The sequence below is a fragment of the Echinops telfairi genome, unplaced genomic scaffold (genome assembly GCF_000313985.2).
Source record: "Echinops telfairi isolate 266 unplaced genomic scaffold, ASM31398v2 ScPeMD7_6080;HRSCAF=6971, whole genome shotgun sequence".
Classification (NCBI taxonomy): domain Eukaryota; kingdom Metazoa; phylum Chordata; class Mammalia; order Afrosoricida; family Tenrecidae; genus Echinops; species Echinops telfairi.
In genome coordinates this window covers 4,746,726-4,768,588 of record NW_022109980.1, presented here as the reverse complement: position 1 = coordinate 4,768,588, position 21,863 = coordinate 4,746,726, and the positions used below count along the sequence as shown (strand labels likewise).

The window sequence follows — 21,863 nt, the reverse complement described above, 5'->3', positions numbered from 1 at the left end:
CCAGAGTGCCAGGTTTTGTTTTTGTTTTGTTTTTCAGTTTCAGGACCTTATCTAGCATCCCACTTGGCATTTAATTGGCATCTAGCTTCCTTATTCCCATGTCTAACAGTATCTCAGCCTCACTATCTTTAATTATTTCATATTATTCTATATTAAGGGTTTCTGGGGGCTCAGCGGGTTACATATTGGGCTTCAAACTGAAAAGCTGATGGTTCCATCCCAACAGTGGCTCTGTAATAGAAAGATGAGACAGTCAGCATCCATAAAGATTAATTTACAGCCCCAGAAGTTCTCCGGCAGTATTGAGCCCTGTGACATTAGAAAGTCCAGCACTTTAAACCCATAAGAGAAAGACATGACAGCCTGTTTCTGGAAACTTCCCGGGGGGGTAGTTCCACTGTGGAACTATGAGTCGGAACCCACCGGTGGGTGATGCATGTGACTTGGGTGTTATTCTCTTGTTTATTGGTGACCACTTTAGTGAAGTTGTTTTGAGCACAGCAATGTCAGTGTTAGAAGTCCAGCTCGATAAATATTCCTGCTATTCTTTCCCTTCCTGAGTGCTAGCCATTCTGGCCTCCTTAGTGTTTGGCACACAATTCGTGTAAAGATCTCTGGGCTTGTTGTTGTTGTTGTTCCGTCTGACTGGGCCACTTTTCCAACAGACAAGCGCAGGGCTTTGTGTCAGTCGGGCATCAATATGTCTTACCTTTCCCGAGAGGTGTTCTCTGTCTGACTATCCTGACGCATGTGTCTTCCACACACCTGCCATTTTCTCATTTATTTGTTTCTTTGTCCCAGTAACATTTATATGATCCTAATTACTGCATGTATTTATTCATTTTCTGCCTCTCTTAACCCACCACCTGCTGATAGATGTTCTGGAAAGGTAGAGGTTTTGTCTGTTTTAGTCACTGCTGTAAACTTAGAAAAACAATGCCTGCCACAAAGTAAGCACTCCAAAAAGATGGGTTGGCTCAGCATAGGAATATAAGTGAACACCTCTGATGATCAGTTATATCCGTAATTCTAAGATGGACCATGTGTCTATCGGGATGAGGGCCGGGGGGCCTCTCACCTAGATGGCTATGAGGCTGTGATCATCTAGTATAGACCCACACTGGAATCCTCTACCAACTAAGGAGTGTATCTTCTTCAACCTGTGTCCAAAGCGGATCTTCAGCTGGCATGCACCAGCTAGGCTACGCTCGTTTTTATCTGATCATCAGTTTGATTGACTAGTGTCTATACAGTACTGTTCTGAACTATTTTTAATGTCACCCTTGCCTCTATCACCAACATTCCCTATGTGCTCTAAATGTGCTCTGAAAATAGTTTTTGAATGAATCACTAATCACATCCCCATGGCAGAAATACTACCCCCTTTTTCTAATGGAGCATTGGTCGCTCCAGAAGAACAATGTAATTTTATTTATTGGTCGTAGTATTATTTATTTCTAATAAAACTCAAATGCTGCATTAACTTGGTGACCTCAGTGCACTCCAAACATAAATGCACTCCTTGGCATCCGTTCCCAACAGAAAATGGAAGTTCTGTTTGGAGAAGTTTAAGGCCAGTAGCATTGATAGGATACTCATAGTCTGTAACAAGTAAATTAATTTCCACTTTATGCACAGATAAATATACATCTCAAACAATGGATTCCCTGGGGAAGGTGGAGTAAACGCAAAGGATTACAAAGCTTCTGTGCCTTCTAATGGTGTTCTTTTTACTAAATGTGCCCATTCCTCTTTATCTGCCTTGATTGGCTGGAAGCAGTCCATTTCATTTGATGGTGAAAAATTAATCCTTACCCTATTATTTTGAAGAGATTCTCACCAAATGCATTTTCGCTCTCATTTTCGAGTGCCCTCAGGAAATTGGCTTCACTTAAATAGAGTATATAAAATACCCCCTTGATCTTCAAAATGAGGACGGCTATGCCTTTTATTCCATATGGCCCATCTAATTGCACAAAAGGAACTGAACCAGGGGAATCAAACACATTTTCAGTCTAGCTTTTAATCTCCATCATATTAAAATGATTTGGGGCCACAGCAGACCAAATTTTCTATAAAACCGGAGAAACACCTTTTAATTGGAACAAGTATGTTAACACTGCCAAACTTTGAATCCTATGGCAAGGAAATCTCCAGGCTGTCACTAATATAGTTTTATTAATATGCTTTCCCATATCTTACTCCGCACCACCATCCTCTGAGTTTCAATGGTTCCAATAATTGCGAGAGAAATCCATCAGCTGGCCCTGGCCTTAATCCAAAGAAAAGGGTAGAAACCAATTAAATGTTTGAAAGTTTTAAGGATAAATTAGAGGATAGATGTTAGAAATCTCTTCGGCTCCAACTAAAAGTGGATGAATGATTTTTAAATAGGCTATCTGGCTAGCTTTTCTGATCTTGGTCATATGCTCTATATGAATGAGTGTTCAACATACAAATTAGTCCTTTTGAGTCTTCTTAATCCAGCCCAACTACTGTCATCAAGTGGATTCTTACCCATAGTGACCTTACTGCTCCTTAGGCTTTCCAAAAGTGCAAATCTTTACAGGAGCAGAGAGCCTCATCTTTCTCCCGCAGAGCACCTGATGTGTTTGAACTACTAATCTTGCAGTTAGTAACCCAACATTTAACCCACAGCACCAGGGCTCCCTTCAGTCTGCTTAGAAAGACATAGCAATATTCAACATGGCTTTGGAATTGGAATTTCTAAAAAAAAATTTTTTAAGCCTTCTGGAAGATTCAGTTGATCTCTGGAAAATGCAATAAGTATTTCCTTGGCAGCTTTTTCTCCTGTCATTCTCTCCTCTCAGACCTGGTTCATGCGCCACAGAATCCCGCACCACCACCCCCAACTGAGTACACTGTATTCTTTCCAAATTCCTATCTTTATCCCCAAGCCACCTGCTCAACTACTCATATTCAACATATTCAGCACTAACTATTGGTACCAAGCTCTGAACTCTGAAGAATTCCCTGCTCTTTGATTTGTTTCTCCATTTCATTAATTTTGTTATTATTGAGAGGACCGCCAACCCAAACCCCCTGCTAGCAAGTTGAGTCCAACTCATAGTGACCCTTTGGAGGGTTTCTGAAGCCTGGTAAATCTTTCTGGGTACAGAGAACCTCATCTTTCTCCCACAACGTGGCTGATGGGTTTGAATGGACGCTAGGTAGGTTCGCAGCCCCATGCCTAGTCCACGGTGCCAACAGGGCTCCTTTGTGTTGAGAATATGCACAGCGAACTATACACCAATTGCACAGTTGCTTACATCCTTCAAGTTGTGCCACTCTGCTCACCCCTCCCCTTTCCTGCGTTGTTGCTCCCGGTATAAAAGGTCACCGCTCCCTATGATTCTATCGAACCTTCTGAGTTGCTGTTGTCAATTTGATCCCATATAGATAATTCTCAAAGGCCCACAGTGCTCAAGACAGACATAATCTTAGTCATTAAGCTACGTTTAATGGATCATCTAAGGACGATAGTCTCATGCTTCCATTTGAAATCCATGACTCCAGGAAGTGTAGAATCCATGAGAATTTGTAATTCTGTTCTGCTTTTACACACACCTCCTTTTTTTCGGGATTCTGCTACACATTCTCTGATCAAAATGTTCGGTAGTGTAACTGTGTACTGTCCAGTTATTCTGATGTCACAGCAAATGGAGCAGTTTTTCGTGGGAGCAAGTATCAAAGGATTCTGTATCCTCTTCTTATTCCTGACTCTACTTCTTTCTTGGTTTCTCTAGGCTAGTGGTTCTCAACCTGTGGGTTGTGACCCCATTGGCGATCCAACAACCCTTTCACAGGGATCGCCTGAATCATAACAGTAGCAAAATGATAGTGATGAAGTAACAATGAACATCATTGTATGGTTGGGGGGTCACCACAACAGGAGTAACTGTATGAAAGGGTCACGGCGTTAAGAAGGTTGAGAACCACTGCTCTAGGCAAATCTCTAGAGGCCAATTGTTGTGTATTGGTGGATATATTTACAACAACCAAAAAGGGGAGTAGCTGCTGAGACTACATCCAAAAACCTCTTGAGCTTCAGCGTCTTGGCTTGGTAATTTAGTATCATGGTTTTGTGAGATATCCAAGTTAATTGGCTTATTAATATGTTCAGTGCTTCTGCTCTACCTTCCTTCCAAGCAATTCTCTTACTCTGAACGGTTTTACACTTTGCTAAGTTCTTCAAACTCAAATCCTCAACTATTTAGGATTGCTTACTTTTCCCTCACTTCTCTGTGCTTTCTACACACACACACACCACCGCCACATTCAGAGATACCATTCATGCATTTTTCCCTCCTGTGCATTCCGATTGCCATGACCCTGCCTGAGACACTCTTACTTCTTCTCTAGACCTATTACAATGCCACCAAAATTAGAACCTTTGCATAATTTTTGGTCTCCAGGCCATTCTCAGTAGCACTACGGAATTTATCTTTCTACAAAGGACATTCTGATGATATTTAGTTGTTCTGAATAGCCACCTTATACTAAATTGAATCCAAACCCAGACATTCCAGTTCCTCAATAATGTCACCCTCCTCCCCGTTTCCAGCCTTCACATCCAAGGCCACCTGCACGTAGCGGGGCTCCCGTGAAACTCACCACCTTCCTTTACCTCAGACACATCTTGTGTTTCATGCAGTCATATTATGTTCACGATACCTCCACCCCACCCATTGTTGCGACCCATCATAGCACTACACATCTGTCAACATTCATTTCTAATCCTAACTTACCGTATATACTCGAGTGTAAGCTGATCTGAATATCAGCCAAGGAACCCAATTTTATCATAGAAAAAGTGCAGAAAAACTCAGCTTATACATGTGTATATAGGTACTTCTTAAAATCAACCCCCATCAGCCCCGTCACTTGTAATCTATCATTCTTTTAAGACATTTGTTTTAAAAAGAGGAAGATTTTCAGAAGGAAGGGGGTTTTCCCTAGATGGGAAGGTCATTGTAAAAACATTTCAATAAATACAGGAATCATAAGTAAAAAAATTAAAACCCCTACATAATCCCTACCCCCACCCACCTCACACATTGTTAATGTAGTACTATGGCGATAAGGGGGTGCGGAGTATTGATATTAGGGTTCCACTTCATACATGCAACAGTTTATTTATTTAGTTTAATGTGTGTAAACATATCTGTGTGATCACCAGATGGCTGCAGACAAGTTCTCTCAGTAATAAATCACTTGTCTTAGTCTCCTTAGGGTATCTTCAAAGCAAAATCCCATTCAAAACTGTGCCTTTAGAGAGGTAAAATATATTCAAGGCCCAGAAGTCAGCTCTGAAAATTAAGGGGACTTTGGGGTTTTCAAATTGGTTGTCTTGATTTTTTTTTAATTTTAAGAATTACAGGATGACCATTGGTGCTTATTATGAAAAAGTTGTAAAAATACTGAAAAATTGCATGGGTGAGCAGGAGGTCAGGAAATTTGGTCATGGAAATTTACTTCATCATAGGCATGCTCTGCTCATTCTTCCAGGGTAATAAGGACTGATCTGTGAACATTTTCTTAGGAAACAACCTCATCCACCTTACCACCCTGAGTTTGCCTCCTCGGGCTTCTTTGAGTTCCCCAAGCTCAAAGTACATTGATAAGGAATGCAATTGCAGTCTCTTGTGGACATCAAAACTGCACGATTCCTCAGGGAAGGAGTAAATCAAACACCAAACTCACTGCCGTGAAGTCCATTCTGATGGACTCATGTCATGGCAACCCTGTAGGACAGAGTAGCGCTGCCTCTGGAGGTCTCCGAGGCTGGAAAACGTTACAGAAGCAGAAACCTCCTCTGTCTCCTTCGGAGTGGCTGGTGGGGTTGGGCTGCTGGCCACGGCTGCTTGTGAGAAGGGTCAGAGATAGAAGCATCGCCCTCAGATGTTCATAGACAGAGACGGAGGATATGTTGAGAAACAGATGCTTAAATTGTTGATATTTTTGTTTAATAAAGATGTCTATATTTTGTAACAATACATTCTGACACTTTTGTATACATGCACAATAAGCACACCCCAATCACACTATTCCTATTGTTTTGCAGCTTGATAGTTTTCATTTCATGAGTAACTTCCCATGCTTCTGTAACATGCTTTTAAAAGCCACATAATGGTTTTATTTGTTTTAAAGCCACATAATCTTATATTGTTACATCATTACCCTCCTCTGGGTGAATATTTAGATTTATCCTGACTTTCCAGTATTCCAGTATTACAATAGAAAACCTTTCATACATGTTCATAGTTAAATTCCTTCAGAATGATTAGAAGAAACCAAATTGTTTCCTCAAATGGTTAGCTGATTTTTGTTTCATAAGTAGTGTCAGTTGCCCTCCCAAAAGGTCATGGTGTTTTGACACTCCAGGCAACAGTGTATCTGCTAACTAAAACATCAGCCGTTCGAATCCACCTGCTGCTGCCCAGGAGAAAGATGAAGTTCTCCGCTCCTGTAAAGAGAACTGCCCCATGGGGGTAGTTCTGCTCTGTCCTCTAGAGTGTCTATGTCAGAATCGACTCAATCACAGTGAGTCACCAAGGATGATAAACTCACAGTCCTCGACTCAGTTCTGGCTCATAGTGACCTTACTGGACAGAGGAGACCTGCCCTTCTGGGTTTCTGAGGCTGTACATCTTTCACAGGAGCAGAAAGCCTCATCTTTCTCCCTGAGAGTGGCTGCTTGGTTCCAACTGCTGACCTTACTGCTAGCAGCCCAACCTGTACCCCACCATGCCACCAGGGCTCCTTAGGGTATGACAAGGCCCATTTAGCCAGCATTTGGTATTTAGAAAACAAACACAAAAAATTCCTCTCATTGCTAGCTATTTGAGCCTCCCTCAAAAGAGCCCTTGGTAATGCTATGGGCTAGGCATTTGGATGCTAACCACAGGTGGGCAGTACAAACCTACCATGCGCCCCAAGGGAGAAAGATGAGGCTGTTCGCTTCAATAAAGATGTAGAGTCCCTGATACCATTTATAGGCTGCTGTAGATCACAGTGGATGTCAATGCTCTTTATGTCACCTAGGGAGCGTGGTGTGAGCACAGTGGTGCCACATTGGGTGGCGATCTGCAGGTGTGTCCGTTTGAAACCACCAGCAGCTCTGAGGGAGAAAGACTGTCTTTCGACTCCCATAAAAAGTACAGTCTCTGAAGCCCACAGGGGTGTTGCTATGAATCAGCATGGGCTTTGGAGCATTAAGTTTGGGGTTTTTGCAGGGAGCCCTGGTAGCATAGTGAGTTATGCCTTGGGCTGCTAATTGCAACGTCAGCAGTTTGAAAACACCAGCTGCTCCAGGGGCGAAAGATTGGGCTTTCTACGCCTATAAACAGTTACAGTCTTGGACACACACAGGGGCAGTTCTGTCTGGTCCTGTAGAGTTGCTATGAGTTGGAATTGACAGGATGGCAGTGGGTGTGTTTGTTGGTTAGGTGTCGATGCTCATGTCACCTATTCTATATTATACTTTTTTGTGTAACTACATTTCTGCCAAACCACACACAAATCAGCATCTTAAGCTTAACACCTGCAGCAGCACCTATCATTAAAAACAAAACACACAACACTGGCTTGCCATTGAATCCATGCCAACTCATACCCACCTTCTAGGACAAGGTAAAACTGCCATTCTTTAAGGGAGTAGAAAGTCTTGTCTCTCTCCCATTGAGTGGCTGGTGGTTTCGAACTGCTGACCTTGTGGTTAGCAGCTATCATAGTACCTTATATATACTAGGCACTCAGGAATGATTTTCTAAAGCAAATTGAACTAAACTTGTAAAGAAGGTCTCCCTTGTTCTGGTATTAACGTGCCTACCAGTAACCTTCCATTGCCATATGCAAACTAGAGTTACATGAATAGGGGAAAAGATCAGGAAAGGGGCTAGAGTACTGAAGGGCAGCCTCGAAGTTTAACAGCGACTTGGAAAAGTAGCTACACATACGATGCAGGCATAAACTCACGCATGCTTGGCCTGCCTAATAGAAAACTGATCGTGACGTTTTGAGGTGCAGAGGGACGTCCGATTTGGAGACCTCAGCAAGTCTGGAATAAGTTAATATATGGCTTGTTTTCTTGCAGCAGTACATTTGTTCGGCCTGACTTGGCAGTTGCAACCAGTTGAAGGACAGCTCTATGAAAATGGAGTTAGCAAGGGGAACAGAGGGACGGAGTCCATGGATACTACTTACTCTCCAATTGGAGGAAAAGTTTCCGATAAGTCAGAGAAAAAAGGTACAGTGATGAAAATGATTGATTAATTATGTATCCCTTGTCTTCTAATTTGGTCATTAGGACCAAATATGGCATGCTATCTCCTTGCATTCAATTTCATGATCACTCAACAGAAGTAGTCTACGTGGATGGAATAAATACATGCCAATGCCCTGCAAGAACAAATTTGCCTTCTTCTCCATTGCCTAGAGTATAAACCAATTAAAGTTCTCAAATATGTTGGCAATTTTGAAAATGATAAATATTTACAGGATGGAGGTTTCAATAATATGGAAATTGCATTTTGCATAAAACTGCCCTGAAGCAACATGGAATTGTGATTAAATTCTCCATGTCCAAGCCCAGCATTTATATATAGCATTTTACAAAGGGTATGTGTAAGTTTCTTCTATTTATACTAAGAAAAAGTCTTTTGTGTAATAGGAGGGTGAATGTTTATGTCAGACTTGGGGGATATGAATTGTTCCTAGGTTGGGAGAGAGAAAAAAATTTGGAGTACTAAATTGCTAGATTTAATCAACACACGCTTAAACTCCCTGTTCATATGTACAATCAATGTCACACGACCAACACTCCCAACATCCCATTCAAAGCGAGTGAGCTTGGTCTTGAAGTATAAGCATTGACACTACTAGGAAGTGTTTATTTTCATTCTGCTTTCTCTTGAACAAGATTCAATCCATAGGGACTCACGCTGGGTACAATTTCAAGAAGTCAACGCACAAAGTAGAAATTGAGAATAAAATGTATAGGCAGCACGATCCCAGACATTTTCATCAGAGCAAAGAAAGTAATTAAGGAGATGACTAAATAGCCCAAACCCTACCCTCGATGGTGTAGTGGTGAGCAGTGGTTGCATTTCCTTTGGTGGGTTGTTTTGTGGTTAGTGTACTTGAGTTTTCATGTTTTATGAAACACTAACTTTGTTTCAGGAAAACTTCATGCTGAGGGTTCAGGGACATAATGCAGTCTGTTCTAGGTTTCAATTCATCGTGAAAATGTGCTTTGCCTCCTTATCTGTCAGTCCTGTTTACAGCCTGGGCCGGCTTTCCCAGCAGTTTTGTTGGTGCCGCTGAAATGAGCCGAGGGGAGTACAAGGCTCCCCATGTGGCAGAGGAGAGGGTCTGATCCCTTTGGACTTTGTCTTCCAGACCTTCTTCACCTGCGTTTTTCTCACTTACATTTTGTCCATTTGATGACACTCTATCTTCAGCTGTAACCTCCATCCCTTGGTACCATCTGCACACGGGAGTCTTACCATTCACCCGGATAATCCTCCAGGATCTGTTAGAATCAAATGGAACATGCAAGAGAGCACAAAGTCATCATATGTCGTGGCCGTCAGAGCACATGCGACTTTGTATTCTAATTCCCATCTCTGATTTGTTTCCACCAAGTCAGTGGATGATGAGGGTAAAAGTTTGTGAAATGATTACGGTCTGCCAAGCATTGCTCCACGCCTGTGACATGGGGTGACAAGGTTGTCATTGTGGTGCTGTTGTTGGGCCTTTCCACTCAGCGTGACCCTCTGTGCAAAAGAACAAGCCGTTTCCCAGTCCTGTGCCATCCTCACGGGAGCCACCGTGGCTACCCACCCTCTTTTTCACTGACTTTACCGCACGCTTTCCCTCTTTCTGACACGCTTGACCAAGCAGGAGGTCCTTCTCCAGGGCGGGTTCCCACTAATGGCATATTCAAAATACGGAACTCGTCTTCCCATCCATCCTTGCTTATAGGTCTCATTCGGACTGTGCTTCTTCCAAGACAGATTGGTTTGTTCTTCTGGCCGTCCACGGTGTATATCCAATGCTCTTTGCCAACACTGAAATTCAACAACACCGATTCTTTCCGTTTCCTGCATTCACTGTTCCGCTTTCACATACATATGAGGACATAGCGAATACATTTTCATGTAGTGTAGAAGTTAAGCGGCAATGGAAGCAAAACCTCAGAGCCTCGTCATGAGAAATTTTAGACGAATTCTATATACTTCTATTTTTAATGTGTTATGAAAAGTTTCATAAATGAAAAATTTTAGTTTCAGCTCAATTACAACAACGAATAAGCCCAACCCATTTCAATTTGGCACTTTTTTATGAGAAAGCATTACAGGCTGATACCACATACACCACATTTTTTGTTTAAACAGGCTTTTTCTTAAAGCCTGGACAACTGCACATCATAGTAAAATGTGTGTCTTTTATAATATCATGTGTGATTAAAACCGAACCTTGGCCTTGACGAAGATATCATCTCACTTTAGGAACAATTAGGAATGTTCCATTTTGTCCTGTAAGCTTGCCTGCATCTCTCCGTTAAACATAAGCTCACCATGAACTGGAGCTGCCCACACGGCAACTAACTCACACCAGGGACAGACATCATGCCCTCAAAATCAATATCTGTGCAAGCTTGTCTTAAAAATTAAAATATATATTTGTGCAGAATTGATCATTGTAGCATGGCACTGTGGCGTCTGGCCTCTGATATTACGACAGGCCTGGTTTGGGAGATTGAGCTGTCCCATGTAACTGCTGTGTGGAATAAAGGAGATACAGTCCCTGGCACATTGTTTACTGGGGCATGAACTTGTGTTGGGCCTTCCTGGCTTTTAGGGACCATCCTGTCTGTGTGTCTTCCAAAGCAGACTCATTCGTTGTCCTGACAGTCCATGGGCTATTCAATAGTCTCTCCCAGCACCCTCATCCCACGGCATCAGCTCTTCCCCGGTGTTCCTATTCATTGTCCAGTTTCCACATATAAATGAGGTGTTTGAAAGCACCGTGGATTGGGTCAGGTGCATGTTAGTCCACAGACATCTCTGTGTTTTTTTTAACACTGTAATGAGGTCTTGTGCAGCAGAGTTATCCATGTGCTTCTTGACTGCCATGAAGACGGCAAGACTTCAGCTCCTGAACTTGGTCAGGAGGGATCCGTCCCTGGAGAGGGACATTATGCTTTAATAAGGGAAAGGATCATTGGGGAGAAAATGGAAGACGCTAACTGAGAAAGATGGACACCGCGGGCTCAAACTGAGCCAGGACTGTGAGCAAGACACAGGACCAAGCTGTGTTTTTTCTCTTGTCCGGAGGGCCCATTTCAGTGGCACCCAGCTACAATTACAGCAACATTCAGCCCGATGGCCACGAACAGCACTTCCGGTGTACAAGTGAAAGATCACCTTCGCGTCTTCGGTAACATTACCTGCAATAGCTCCTGCTTTCAAACGGCTATCAAGTGTTTGCTTTTTGGTTTTGTGTTTTTCAATGAGAGCCTTCATGGATTTTAGATGTTTTCGCTTTTTAAAATTTGACCTCTCTTTACTTAGCAATGTAACATCTTTTTAAAAAAGTATCACCATTTTCATTTAAGTGGTGGGTAAGGAAAATGATACTGAAAGAAAATAAAATTCTATTGAATGTGCGTCTGCTTCTCAGCAGGAACTAGAAGAATTTTCTTACCACTTTTACAAATGAAAGGAAGTACCAGCTGATCATAGACATTTACTATGCTGATTTTCTTATTTCTAGTGTTGAGAAAGGAAGACATACATCTCAACCAGATGATGGACTCTACCAGAGACGTCCAAGTTATCAATTGTTCAGGAAACAGTCAAGGAGCTTGGGAATTATATAAAAACCGCTTCTGCTGCCTTCCAAGCTTACCCACTGGTCATAACTAATTCTTTCTGTTTAACCACTGAAGATTTCGTAGCAACCACTTTGAACAGTGCAGATGATACATACAAATAAAAGACTTATTCTGAGAGCTAAGTCATTAACAGCCTTAAATACAATAATAAAAAAACAACACCAAATCGAGATTGGTAGAAACTTACAGATTATCTAATCCAGCGCAGTTTGTTTAAAGATAGAGAAACTGAGGTCCAGAGAAGTCAAGGTCACTGAGAGAAGTGTGACTGGACCAATGATCTCCTGTTTGCAGTTCTAAGGTGTTCCACAGGGACTTTGTCAACTGCTGGCGAGGCTTTGGTTTTAGTTATTTAGTGGTCTTGTGACACAAAGAGATGACCCAAACCAAACTCACTGCCATCGAGTCGAGGCCAACTCACAGTGACCTTTTGGGGCAGGAGACAGCACGCCTCTGAGTTTCTGAGACTGTAACTGTTTACGGCAGTTGAAAGCCCCATCTTTCTCCCAGGGAATGGCTGGTGGATTTGAACTGTGAGCCTTGCGGATCACAGCTCAACTCTGCCACCAACAACGCTTGTAACACAAACAGGCAGTGTTCAAGAACAGAAGTTTCTTCTCTTTGAGTTCAGGAGGGCACAACCAAATTCAGGGTGTGGCTCTCGAGGGAACCTCTCCTTGTCTGGTTCAGCTTCTAGGATCCAGCAATCCTTCAGGTTCCAGGGTTTGTAGATTCACCTGCCTCTGTTCTGCTTGATGGTCTCTGATGTCAGCTGGCTCTTGGATGAAAGCAGAGACTCTCCAAAAGATGTTAACTTGTGTTTTATTGACTAGTCAAGGGAAACTGATCATAGCAAGCTATGGAAAACAGCACAAATAATGGGAAATCCAGAACATTTCATTGGGCTCTTGAAGAACTTGTACATGGACCAAGAGACTGTCATACAAACAGAAAAGGGAAAGATAGCACGCTTTAAATTAGGAAAGGTGGGTACCACCATTGTATCTGAAAGGTAGCTAGAATAGGGATGAAGAGGGGCTGTCTCCCCAAATGCCTGCCTATGGCCATGATAAAGGGGCTGCAGGGAAATCAGACATCCACCAGACACCTATGTGAAAATCCAAACTGAGCATGCACAGACTCAGGCCCCTAGGTCCAGGTGAAACTAACCTGGGCACACCCACGTTAGGCACCAGTAAATGACATCACACAGGTGTGCCTAAAAGTAGCCAATTGGATCACCCAATACCTTCAACCACGCCCCACCAGTATTCAGGAGGAGTATCAAGGCAGGGCCAGGGATGTGGTCGCTCTCTTGGGATTTCCTGCTCTTTGTCCCACATGCTGGTTCCGAAGTCCTGTTCCAGTCTTCCTTTCCCATGTCTTTCCACATTCCCCTGAAAAGTCATCTTCAGTCCTGAGCTCCTGCCCAGTCTCCTGTGGCCTTGTACACTTTCCAAAAATAGCGTGTACTTTTTGAAGACTGTAATACCTGAAATTTTCCTTTCTCGCTTAAAAATCACTTGGATTATAAAAGTCACTTGGATTATAAATTCTGCTGCATGAATTCTTTCAGCATTGCATATCAAGAACGGGGTAAACCACTACAGAAACCTAACATATCCTTTCACCATCCTTATTCCATCTGTATGCTGAGCAAATAATCTGAGAAGATGAACGAAATGAAGAAGAAGGTGCCAATCAGGATTTCTCAGAAAGCCTATTATCAACCTGTGGTATGCAGATGACATGGCCTTGCTGGTTGAAAGTGAGGGGGACTCGAATCACTTGATGATCTTTCAAGGACTGTAGCCTTCAGTATGGATTACAACTCAATGTAAAAAAAAAAAATCTCACAATTGACCAATAGCTCTCACGCTGAATGGAGAAAAGATCAAAGTTGTCAAGGATTTCATTTTGTTGGGGTCCACAGTCAATGCTCACAGAAGCCGCAGTCAAGAAATCAATGGGAGGGGGGGAGGCAAACAAAATCAAAGGCGGGGTTGTACTGAGTAAATCTGCTGTCCCAGAACTCTTTAACGCAGTGAAGAGCAATGTTATCACTTTGAGGACCAAGGTGAGCTGATCCAAGCCAGGGCATTTTTCAACACCTCATATGCATTTCAGGAGCTCTGGTGGTGTAGTGGAGATGCCCTGGGCTGTTAATTGCATGGTCCATACTTTGAAACCATCAGCCACTCTGCGTGAGAAATATGGGGCTTCCTACTCTAATAAAAAGTCTCAAAACCCACAGAGTCCATTCTAGCCTATCCTATACGGTCACTATGACTTGGCTTCGACTCAATGGCAGTGTTTGGTTTTTTGTTTCTTTTTTTCATATGCATGTCAAAGTTGAACAATACAGAGAATACTAGGGAAGTGATGCATTTGAATTATGATATAGCAGAGAACGTTGAAAATACCAGACGGTCAGAAGAACAAGTAAATCTGTATTGGAAGAAGTGTAGCCAGAATGCTTCTTAACAGCAGGGATGATGAGACGTTGTCTCGTGTACTTTGGACATGTTATCAGAAGAGACCAATCCCTGGAAAAGGACAGCATGCTTGGTACAGTAGAAGGCTTCTGAGATAAAGAGGAAGACCCTCAGTAAGATGGATTGACACAATGGCTGCAACAATGCACTCCAATTTAAGACTAATTGTGTCAATGGCACAGGTGTGAACAGTGTTTTGTTCTGTTGTGTATTGGGTGGTTCAGAGTCAGAACCAACTGGAAGACAATGAGCAGGGGAAGAAGGGAGCCCTGGTGGCGTGGTGGATTGTAGTTTGAGCTGTTAACAGGAAGGCCCAGAGTTCAAAAACATCAGCTGCTCAGAGAGAGAAAGCTTTCTGCTACTACAATGGTGTACAGCTTTGGAAACCCCAAAGTGCTGTTCTCCTCTGTCCTATGAGGCCACCGTGAGTCAGAATCAGCTTGCTGGCAGTACGTTTGCTTTTGTTTTGGACACAGTCTATTCTGACATGACCATGTTAGTGTTACAAAGAAAACCCTTTTCCAGTGGGATTTCCCCTACAGGTATAGAGGCTGCTAAGCTAGAGTTCGGCAGGTGGAACCCACCAGCTGCTCTGTAGGATAAAGAGGACATAGTTTCCTTCCAAAAAGATTGACACCTATCAATCTTTCTCAAGAGTCAGAGAAATCCATGACAGTTTTCACTAAAGAAATATTGATGACACCCCCACCCCAGGTAAGGAAATTGATTTCACTGCAGCTGTGGCAAAAGGGAGAAGATCCAGTGTGTTAGCAGGGTGGCTTTGGTCTTTGACTTTCATCGGGAGGAATAGACATGTGGCAAGTGGGTTGTTTACAGTGCAGAACGATTTTCAGTCTGATCACTTAGCTGAACAGGAAATGTTTACCTCTGTGTCTGGCAAGTTTGGGGGTGACAGGTTTCATCTCAGCTTGTAATTCATGCTACAAAGAAGAGGAAATGGGAGGGTCTGTGTTTGACCTTGTCACAAGTAAACAAGGGAGTCATGCACAAGTCTTGGAAGAGTGAGGGCAGAGTGGATAAGAGTTTTATCAAGTCATATGAGGAAGGGTGTTGTCCCAGAAGACAAAAGACGGGGAGGATTTTGGAAAACAAAATGTTGGAGGAATTTCTTAATCCACACTTGTTTTCTGAGAGTTCAGGGCTCAGGATAAGAAAGTCGAACATTAAAAAAAATAATTCAATAAAAAGAAAGTCCAATGTTATCAGGTGCAATCTGGGCAAAGGCAAAATTTATTGGGTTTTTGATGGCACAGAATCCCTGCAGATTGGAAGCCAACAGAGAATATCTAGAATACAGAAAGGCGAGCCGAGAGAGAGCTAGAGGATACTGAAGACTGAAGGCAGCCTTGATCTCTTGTACACAAGGCTAGCTTTAGGGGAAAATGATATTTCTTTTTACTTCATCCGGCAACATAGAAGAAAGAAAAGAAAAACAGAACATTTTCCTAGACATGTCTGCCCATGTAAATAATATATAGCTGGTTGATAGGACACAGTTTATATCCTGTCCTGAAGATGCTTTAACCAAGACGGAGCATTAACAAGAGCTTTCACCTTCCAGGGCTCCAGTCTCTCATCTGATCAATGAAGGAGTTGGTTTTCAAAAATTAGAGGAGTTAGGGAATGGGCAATGAATAACAGCTGCTAACGTTCTGAAAAACACTGGTTATGTAGTCGGACTAACTTATCTCCCAGGTCTCCTCTAGCTGTACATCCAAGGATTCAATGAGTCTAAATTCAGCAATGAAGTAAGAATAATTAGCCAAGCCAAATAAAAGTAGACCTATCTTGGCTGGCCCATTAGTTTGCTAAGCAAATATCAGTCTCTGAGACCCTGAAACCAGAATACTTAGATGGTGCTTGGCTAGCACTAGCAACTGGGCTGAAAGGGATCATATTAGAAGATCCTGGGTAGAGTGGAATAAAAGCATGAAACGAACTGAAAATCATAAAAGAGATCAGGCTTACTGGTCAGACAGAAGTTGATGAAACCACCAAGACTGTAGTCCTCAGTCACTTCAGACCTGGAATTGAAGTTGTATCCCCTTATCTGGATTTCCAGTCAAAATATAGACAGGTATATAAGGACAACAGTAACACTAATAAGGAAGCATGCCTACCTTATAGTTGACACCAAAAGAGTAGTGTATACCCAAGGATGGAGTTCTGAAAGGTGAAGAAAGAAGAAGGAATGGGGACAAGAAGCACAAGGAGGAAGTGGGATTAAGCCATGTACATTGTGGGGATTGCAGTGAATGACGTGAAACAAAATGTGTATAAGTTATTGAATGGAAAACTGGTGTGCTCTGTAAAATGTCAGCCCACTCAAAATAAAATGTAAAATAAGAAAATACCATGGCTTAAGTGAAGAGTATTTTAGTCCTCATAGGGACAACTTTGCTTTTTGGATTCGAAAAAGAAATCTTTTGTAGCAGGATACAGTTTTCCCTTACTGTTTGCTCGATCCCTGTCTTGGGTCAATCGTTTAAGTTCAAGTTACCTCAATTCAAGGTTTCACACTTAGAGTCAAATGTATATCCCTTCCTTAAGAGTAGTCGGAAAGTCTTCTATTTCACACCAGGCATCTAGATTCAGCAAGCATTCTTGCTCCTGAGTAGAGAAGCCACACACAAATAAGAACCCATAAGAATTCAAAATTAAACAACAGCATAAAATGTACCTTTGGGGCCAAGTTTTCTTTGTGGACCTCGCCAGAGTGTGGTAGGGGTATGTTTTTGTTTGGATCTGGTATTGCTTGTTTTTTATTTGTTTGTTTTGTTTTACTTTACTTTTGCCATGGACACTTTGGGGCAATTTATGCCATGAGATTTTGTAGGCCCTGAATTCCATATTTACTGATGCCTCCACTTGTATTGACTTCACAGACCCAGTGAGCAGATAAAAGGTTTATTTTGTGGTGCCAAATGAAAGAACTGTACGAACCTCAGGTCATCACTGTGCATTCAAATGGAACACAGTTCTGCAGTAAAATCCGGAGGTCCTTCACTATTGGTGCATAGGACATGTGGATGTTAAAATGCACAAAGCTGCCCTTTGATTCAACCCATAGTTTCACTATCTTTTACTTAAAGGATATTAGAGCCCAGGACATTGTGGTAGAATTGGGAATAATTCATATAAGCACAACAAACCACATGAATAAAATAGTAGTAATGCACTAACAAAGACAACAATGTTGGGAACTTAACATTATTATTTTTAAAGATTGATGGCAAATTACAGTAAATGTTTCCTATAATGCTATATAGATGTTTCTCTAATACAAGGTTTCAGAGGGCCCCGCTAGAGTGCTGCAGCTTGTTTTCAACTATATTAAATCACTTTATCAATATACTTCAGTTTTAACAAAAGCTTTTCTAAAGCATACTGGAGACCTGACTTCTAAAACAGATTTATGGAAAGGGTTCACTGTGCTAAAAGGCAAACTTATTTACTGTATAAAAAATTCATGTTAAATGTTCCTGGTCATATATGTTTAATGTTTTATTCTTGCTCATTGTAATTCTCATTTTACTTATTTTCTCTTTTAACTACCACACACCTTTCCTGAGCTACCAGAAGAAATAGGCCTACCTTTGTTGTCCCTGTAGCCCCGAAGACAAACCAAACCCACTGCCATCGAGTCAATTCGGACTCACGGTGTACTATCGGAGAGCATATTTCTCTGGCTAGACTATTTCTTCAAAAGCTAGGCAATGATCCTACCACATCTTGTTGGTGATATTTTCAATTTCTTATAGGAGGACCAGTCCACTATACAAATTTATCAGCCATATGCTTATCTGATTCTGTTGAGTATTTTTATTTTCCAGTCTAAATTATGTTGGGGGGGGGTGCTCAAACGTTTACTAGCTTACATGCATGTGTAAATTTTGAAAAATCAACCCTACAGTTCAATAATTTAATGCATGGATCTGCATTTTCTCCTCAAATAACTGTTGTCGTCCTATAGATTATTGTATGCATTCCTTCTTAGCTCTTACCTTTCCAATATTAAGAGTCTTTGATATGACTTCTTGTATCTCCATTTTCCCGCCATCATTTTCTTTCTTTTTTTAAGATCAGTTTATTGGGGGCTCTTACAGCTCTTATAACAATCCGTGCATCAATTGTAACAATCTTATTTGTACATATGTTGTCATCATAAGTTTCTAAACATTTACTTTCTATTTGAGCCCTTGATATAAGCTTCTTTTTTCCCTCCGTGATTTTCTTTTCCTTTCCTGAATTCCATTGTATAGTCTACTAAAGAGGTCTTGACCAAAGCAGTACTCACATACCATCAGCCCATTTCCAAGGGTTCAGAAGAAGGAAGAAAAAAAGTACAGAAATGTGATGAAACAAACATGATGCACGACCTCCTCAAATTCTCCATTAAAATCATCTCAGGAGAACAAAATTGGAAATCTTCATATTCTGCAATGCAAACATGCATGATCTTAAATGTTGTATTAGTCAAGTTGCTTTTGGACATGTACCGAGTAGCAAGGAAAGTAAACAAAGGAAGCAGAAGACATCGTTTTCAACTTTCAGAAGCTTTCAATTAACAGAAGAGCTGGAAGAAACTGACAGACCCATAATACTACCAACCAACCTAAGTGACCAGGAAGCTTACAAGGAAGCTGAAGAGTCAGCTTATTGTAGAAATAGTTTGAGCAAGTCCTTGGAAACCAAGAGAAAATGATTCTAGTTGACCTTGAGAAGTACCGTTTTAGGACTCGAGTGGAGAGTGGTAAGGGGCAAATTAAGATGGGAGTAACTGAAGTAGTAAATAGTGAATGAAAAAAGAATAGAGATGTGAGAGAGAGACAGTTTGGTGAGGAGAAAAAAGAAGATAAATAATATAATGCCTAGACTAGTCATTTTATTCCTCCCCACCCCGTAAAAGAAGTGTAATTTGATTTTGTTTGAAGATGCAGACCAAGAAACCAAGAGAGAGAGGGTATGCTAGTAAGAGAGGAGATGATGACGGGACCACAAGCCCCAGAAGAAAGAGGACAGAGAAGGAGGGCGTCGCCTCCGATGTGAGCTGGCTTATAATATTACATGGCACATCAGGGATGAGAGGGGCATCTTGATACCTCAGAAATAAAAAGCAGAAATTCAAAAGGAAAACACAAGTGTGAGATAAATGCTGCCACCTATTATTACTCATCAGGGATGAGAGGGTTTGTTTTGTTTTGTTTTTTTGTGATGAGTGGTTTTAATTTGATATTAGGGAAGAATTTCTGAGGTCATTAAAAAAAAACAGAAAGAAAGAGAAGGTTGTAGCGAGAGGCTGCTCATGAGAATTGCTTGCTAAATTGGATGTTTCCCTTTCCTGGGGCCTAATACTAGAAGTACAGCCCGCACGTGACCTCCCACTGGAAGGACATCATCTTGGTAAAGTAGAGGGTCAGCAAAAAGACAAAGGCCTTCGATGAGATGGATTGATACAGTGGGTCCAACAATCACAGTAATTGTCAGGATGGTGCAGGACTGGGCAGTGTTTTCTTCTATTGTGCATATGGTCAATGTGGGTCAGAAATGACTCGATGGCACCTAACAACTACAACATGGATGGTCCCGCATATGAAAGTGTTAAAACCCCATGAAGCACATGTCATGAATTTTGACAACTGTAAGTGCCCTGTTCTCTGGGGACCTACACATTCTAAGGTAAAGAAGAGAAAGCTGGATAAAATTATCAGCCCTCCTGCCACCATCCCCAAGTCAGAAGAATGTGTGTCTAACAGCCTCTGTCTAACAAGCATGGAATATTATGCAGAAATATAGAAATTTACTTGTCAGGCGTAGTGCATCACCCTGGAGGTGTCAAGTAGTCTTCTAAAACTCCTTGGCAATGCAGTACAACTGCTGTGACAACATGTAATTGTTTATGTGAATGTGTATGCTGTGACAATTTTTACCTGCTAACTATATTTTATAACAGCTTTATTGAGCTATACATTCACACATTTAAAATGTACAATTCTGTGATTCTTAGTATATTTACAGAGTTGTACAACCATCCTCACTATCTAATTGTAGAACCTCTTCATCACCTCTCCTCTTAAAAATATCTCATAGTCATTAGCAGTCACTCCACACAAACCCTCTGTCCAGCCCCTGGCAACCACTAAGCTACTGCTTCTCTCTTGGGATTCACCTATGTGCACATTTCATATGAATGCACTTGTACAATATGTGGCCTCTTGTATCTGGCTTCTTTCATTGGCATCATGCCTTCAATGTTCTTCCATGTTGTAGCACATGTGAGATTCCTCCTCCTTTTTATGGCTATATAATATTCCCTTGCTTGGCAATACCACAATGTCTCTTACCATTCGTCAGCTGAGTTGCGTTGTGGTTGTTTTCACTTTGGGGTTACTTACTATGAACACTTATGTACAGGTTTTTGTATGCACATATATTTCCATTTCTCTAGAGTATATGAGAGAGCTTTAAGAAATAAAAAATAAGAGTTCCTGGAGGGGGTAGTGGGGAGGGGATAAAGGGGAGCTGCTATCAAGGAGTTTAACAACAAAGAAAATGTTTGGAAACTGATTGTCATAGTAATCGTACAATACTGCTTGATGTGGTTGACCTATTATGATATTTGTAAAAGCTCCCAATAAAATGATAAAATAAATCAATAAACAAACAAGCGAATAAATAAATAGGGGGGAAATAAGTTCTTGGGAAAATGTCATGATTGTTTGATTCCATTTTTCTACAAACTTTTCGAAGCCCTCTTGGATAGTTAGGAGGAGCGTCATTGGGTCTTAGGCTGATTCCACCGCTAACTTTTAGAGGAGCTGAGAAATTATTTTCCATAACAGTTGCACCATTTTGCATTTCTACCAGAAATGTATGAGGGTCCTGATTTCTCAACAGCTTCACCAATACTTACTATTGTCTATTTTTTTATTTTAACCATCCTAATGGATGTGAAATGACTTCATATGTTGATTTACATTCCTTGCTAAGCAATAATGTTGAGCATCTTTTCATGTGCTTTCTAGACCACTTGTATATCTTTCTTTGAGGAAAACAGCTTTCAGATCCTTGTTCCATCTTTCAACTGCCTTATTTCTTCTTTTATTATTGAGTTGTAAATTTTCTTTCTGTTTTCAAGATACATAGCTCTTAGATCTATGGATTGCAAATATCTTCCCCATTTTGTAGGCTCCCTTTCCAATTCATCAAATTCAAATTTGCCACTGCCTGTACATTGCAGTATCTAAGGCATTGATATTCAAGGGTTCCATTTCTTTTTGGCAACCTTAAATGTCCTAAAGTCACATTTCACATTCCACATTTCTATTATTAATACATCTGTGCAATTTCTTCTTCTAATTTTGGATCATGACACATTAGATAATGAAGATCCTGAAAGCTTTGCTCCATCTGCACCATTAAGGTCA

At 41.3% G+C, this 21,863-nt stretch overlaps 1 protein-coding gene across 1 annotated transcript in view; it reads left to right on the top strand.

Moving 5' to 3' along the window:
* The window catches only part of TENM1 (teneurin transmembrane protein 1), a 406,739-nt gene that overhangs the window by 58,287 nt on the left and 326,589 nt on the right, over positions 1-21,863 (top strand). Inside the window, exon 3 of the mRNA XM_004713061.2 lies at positions 8,117-8,269. Within this exon, the coding sequence (XP_004713118.2) occupies positions 8,117-8,269 (153 nt within the window). The remainder of the gene's footprint in view (positions 1-8,116; positions 8,270-21,863) is intronic.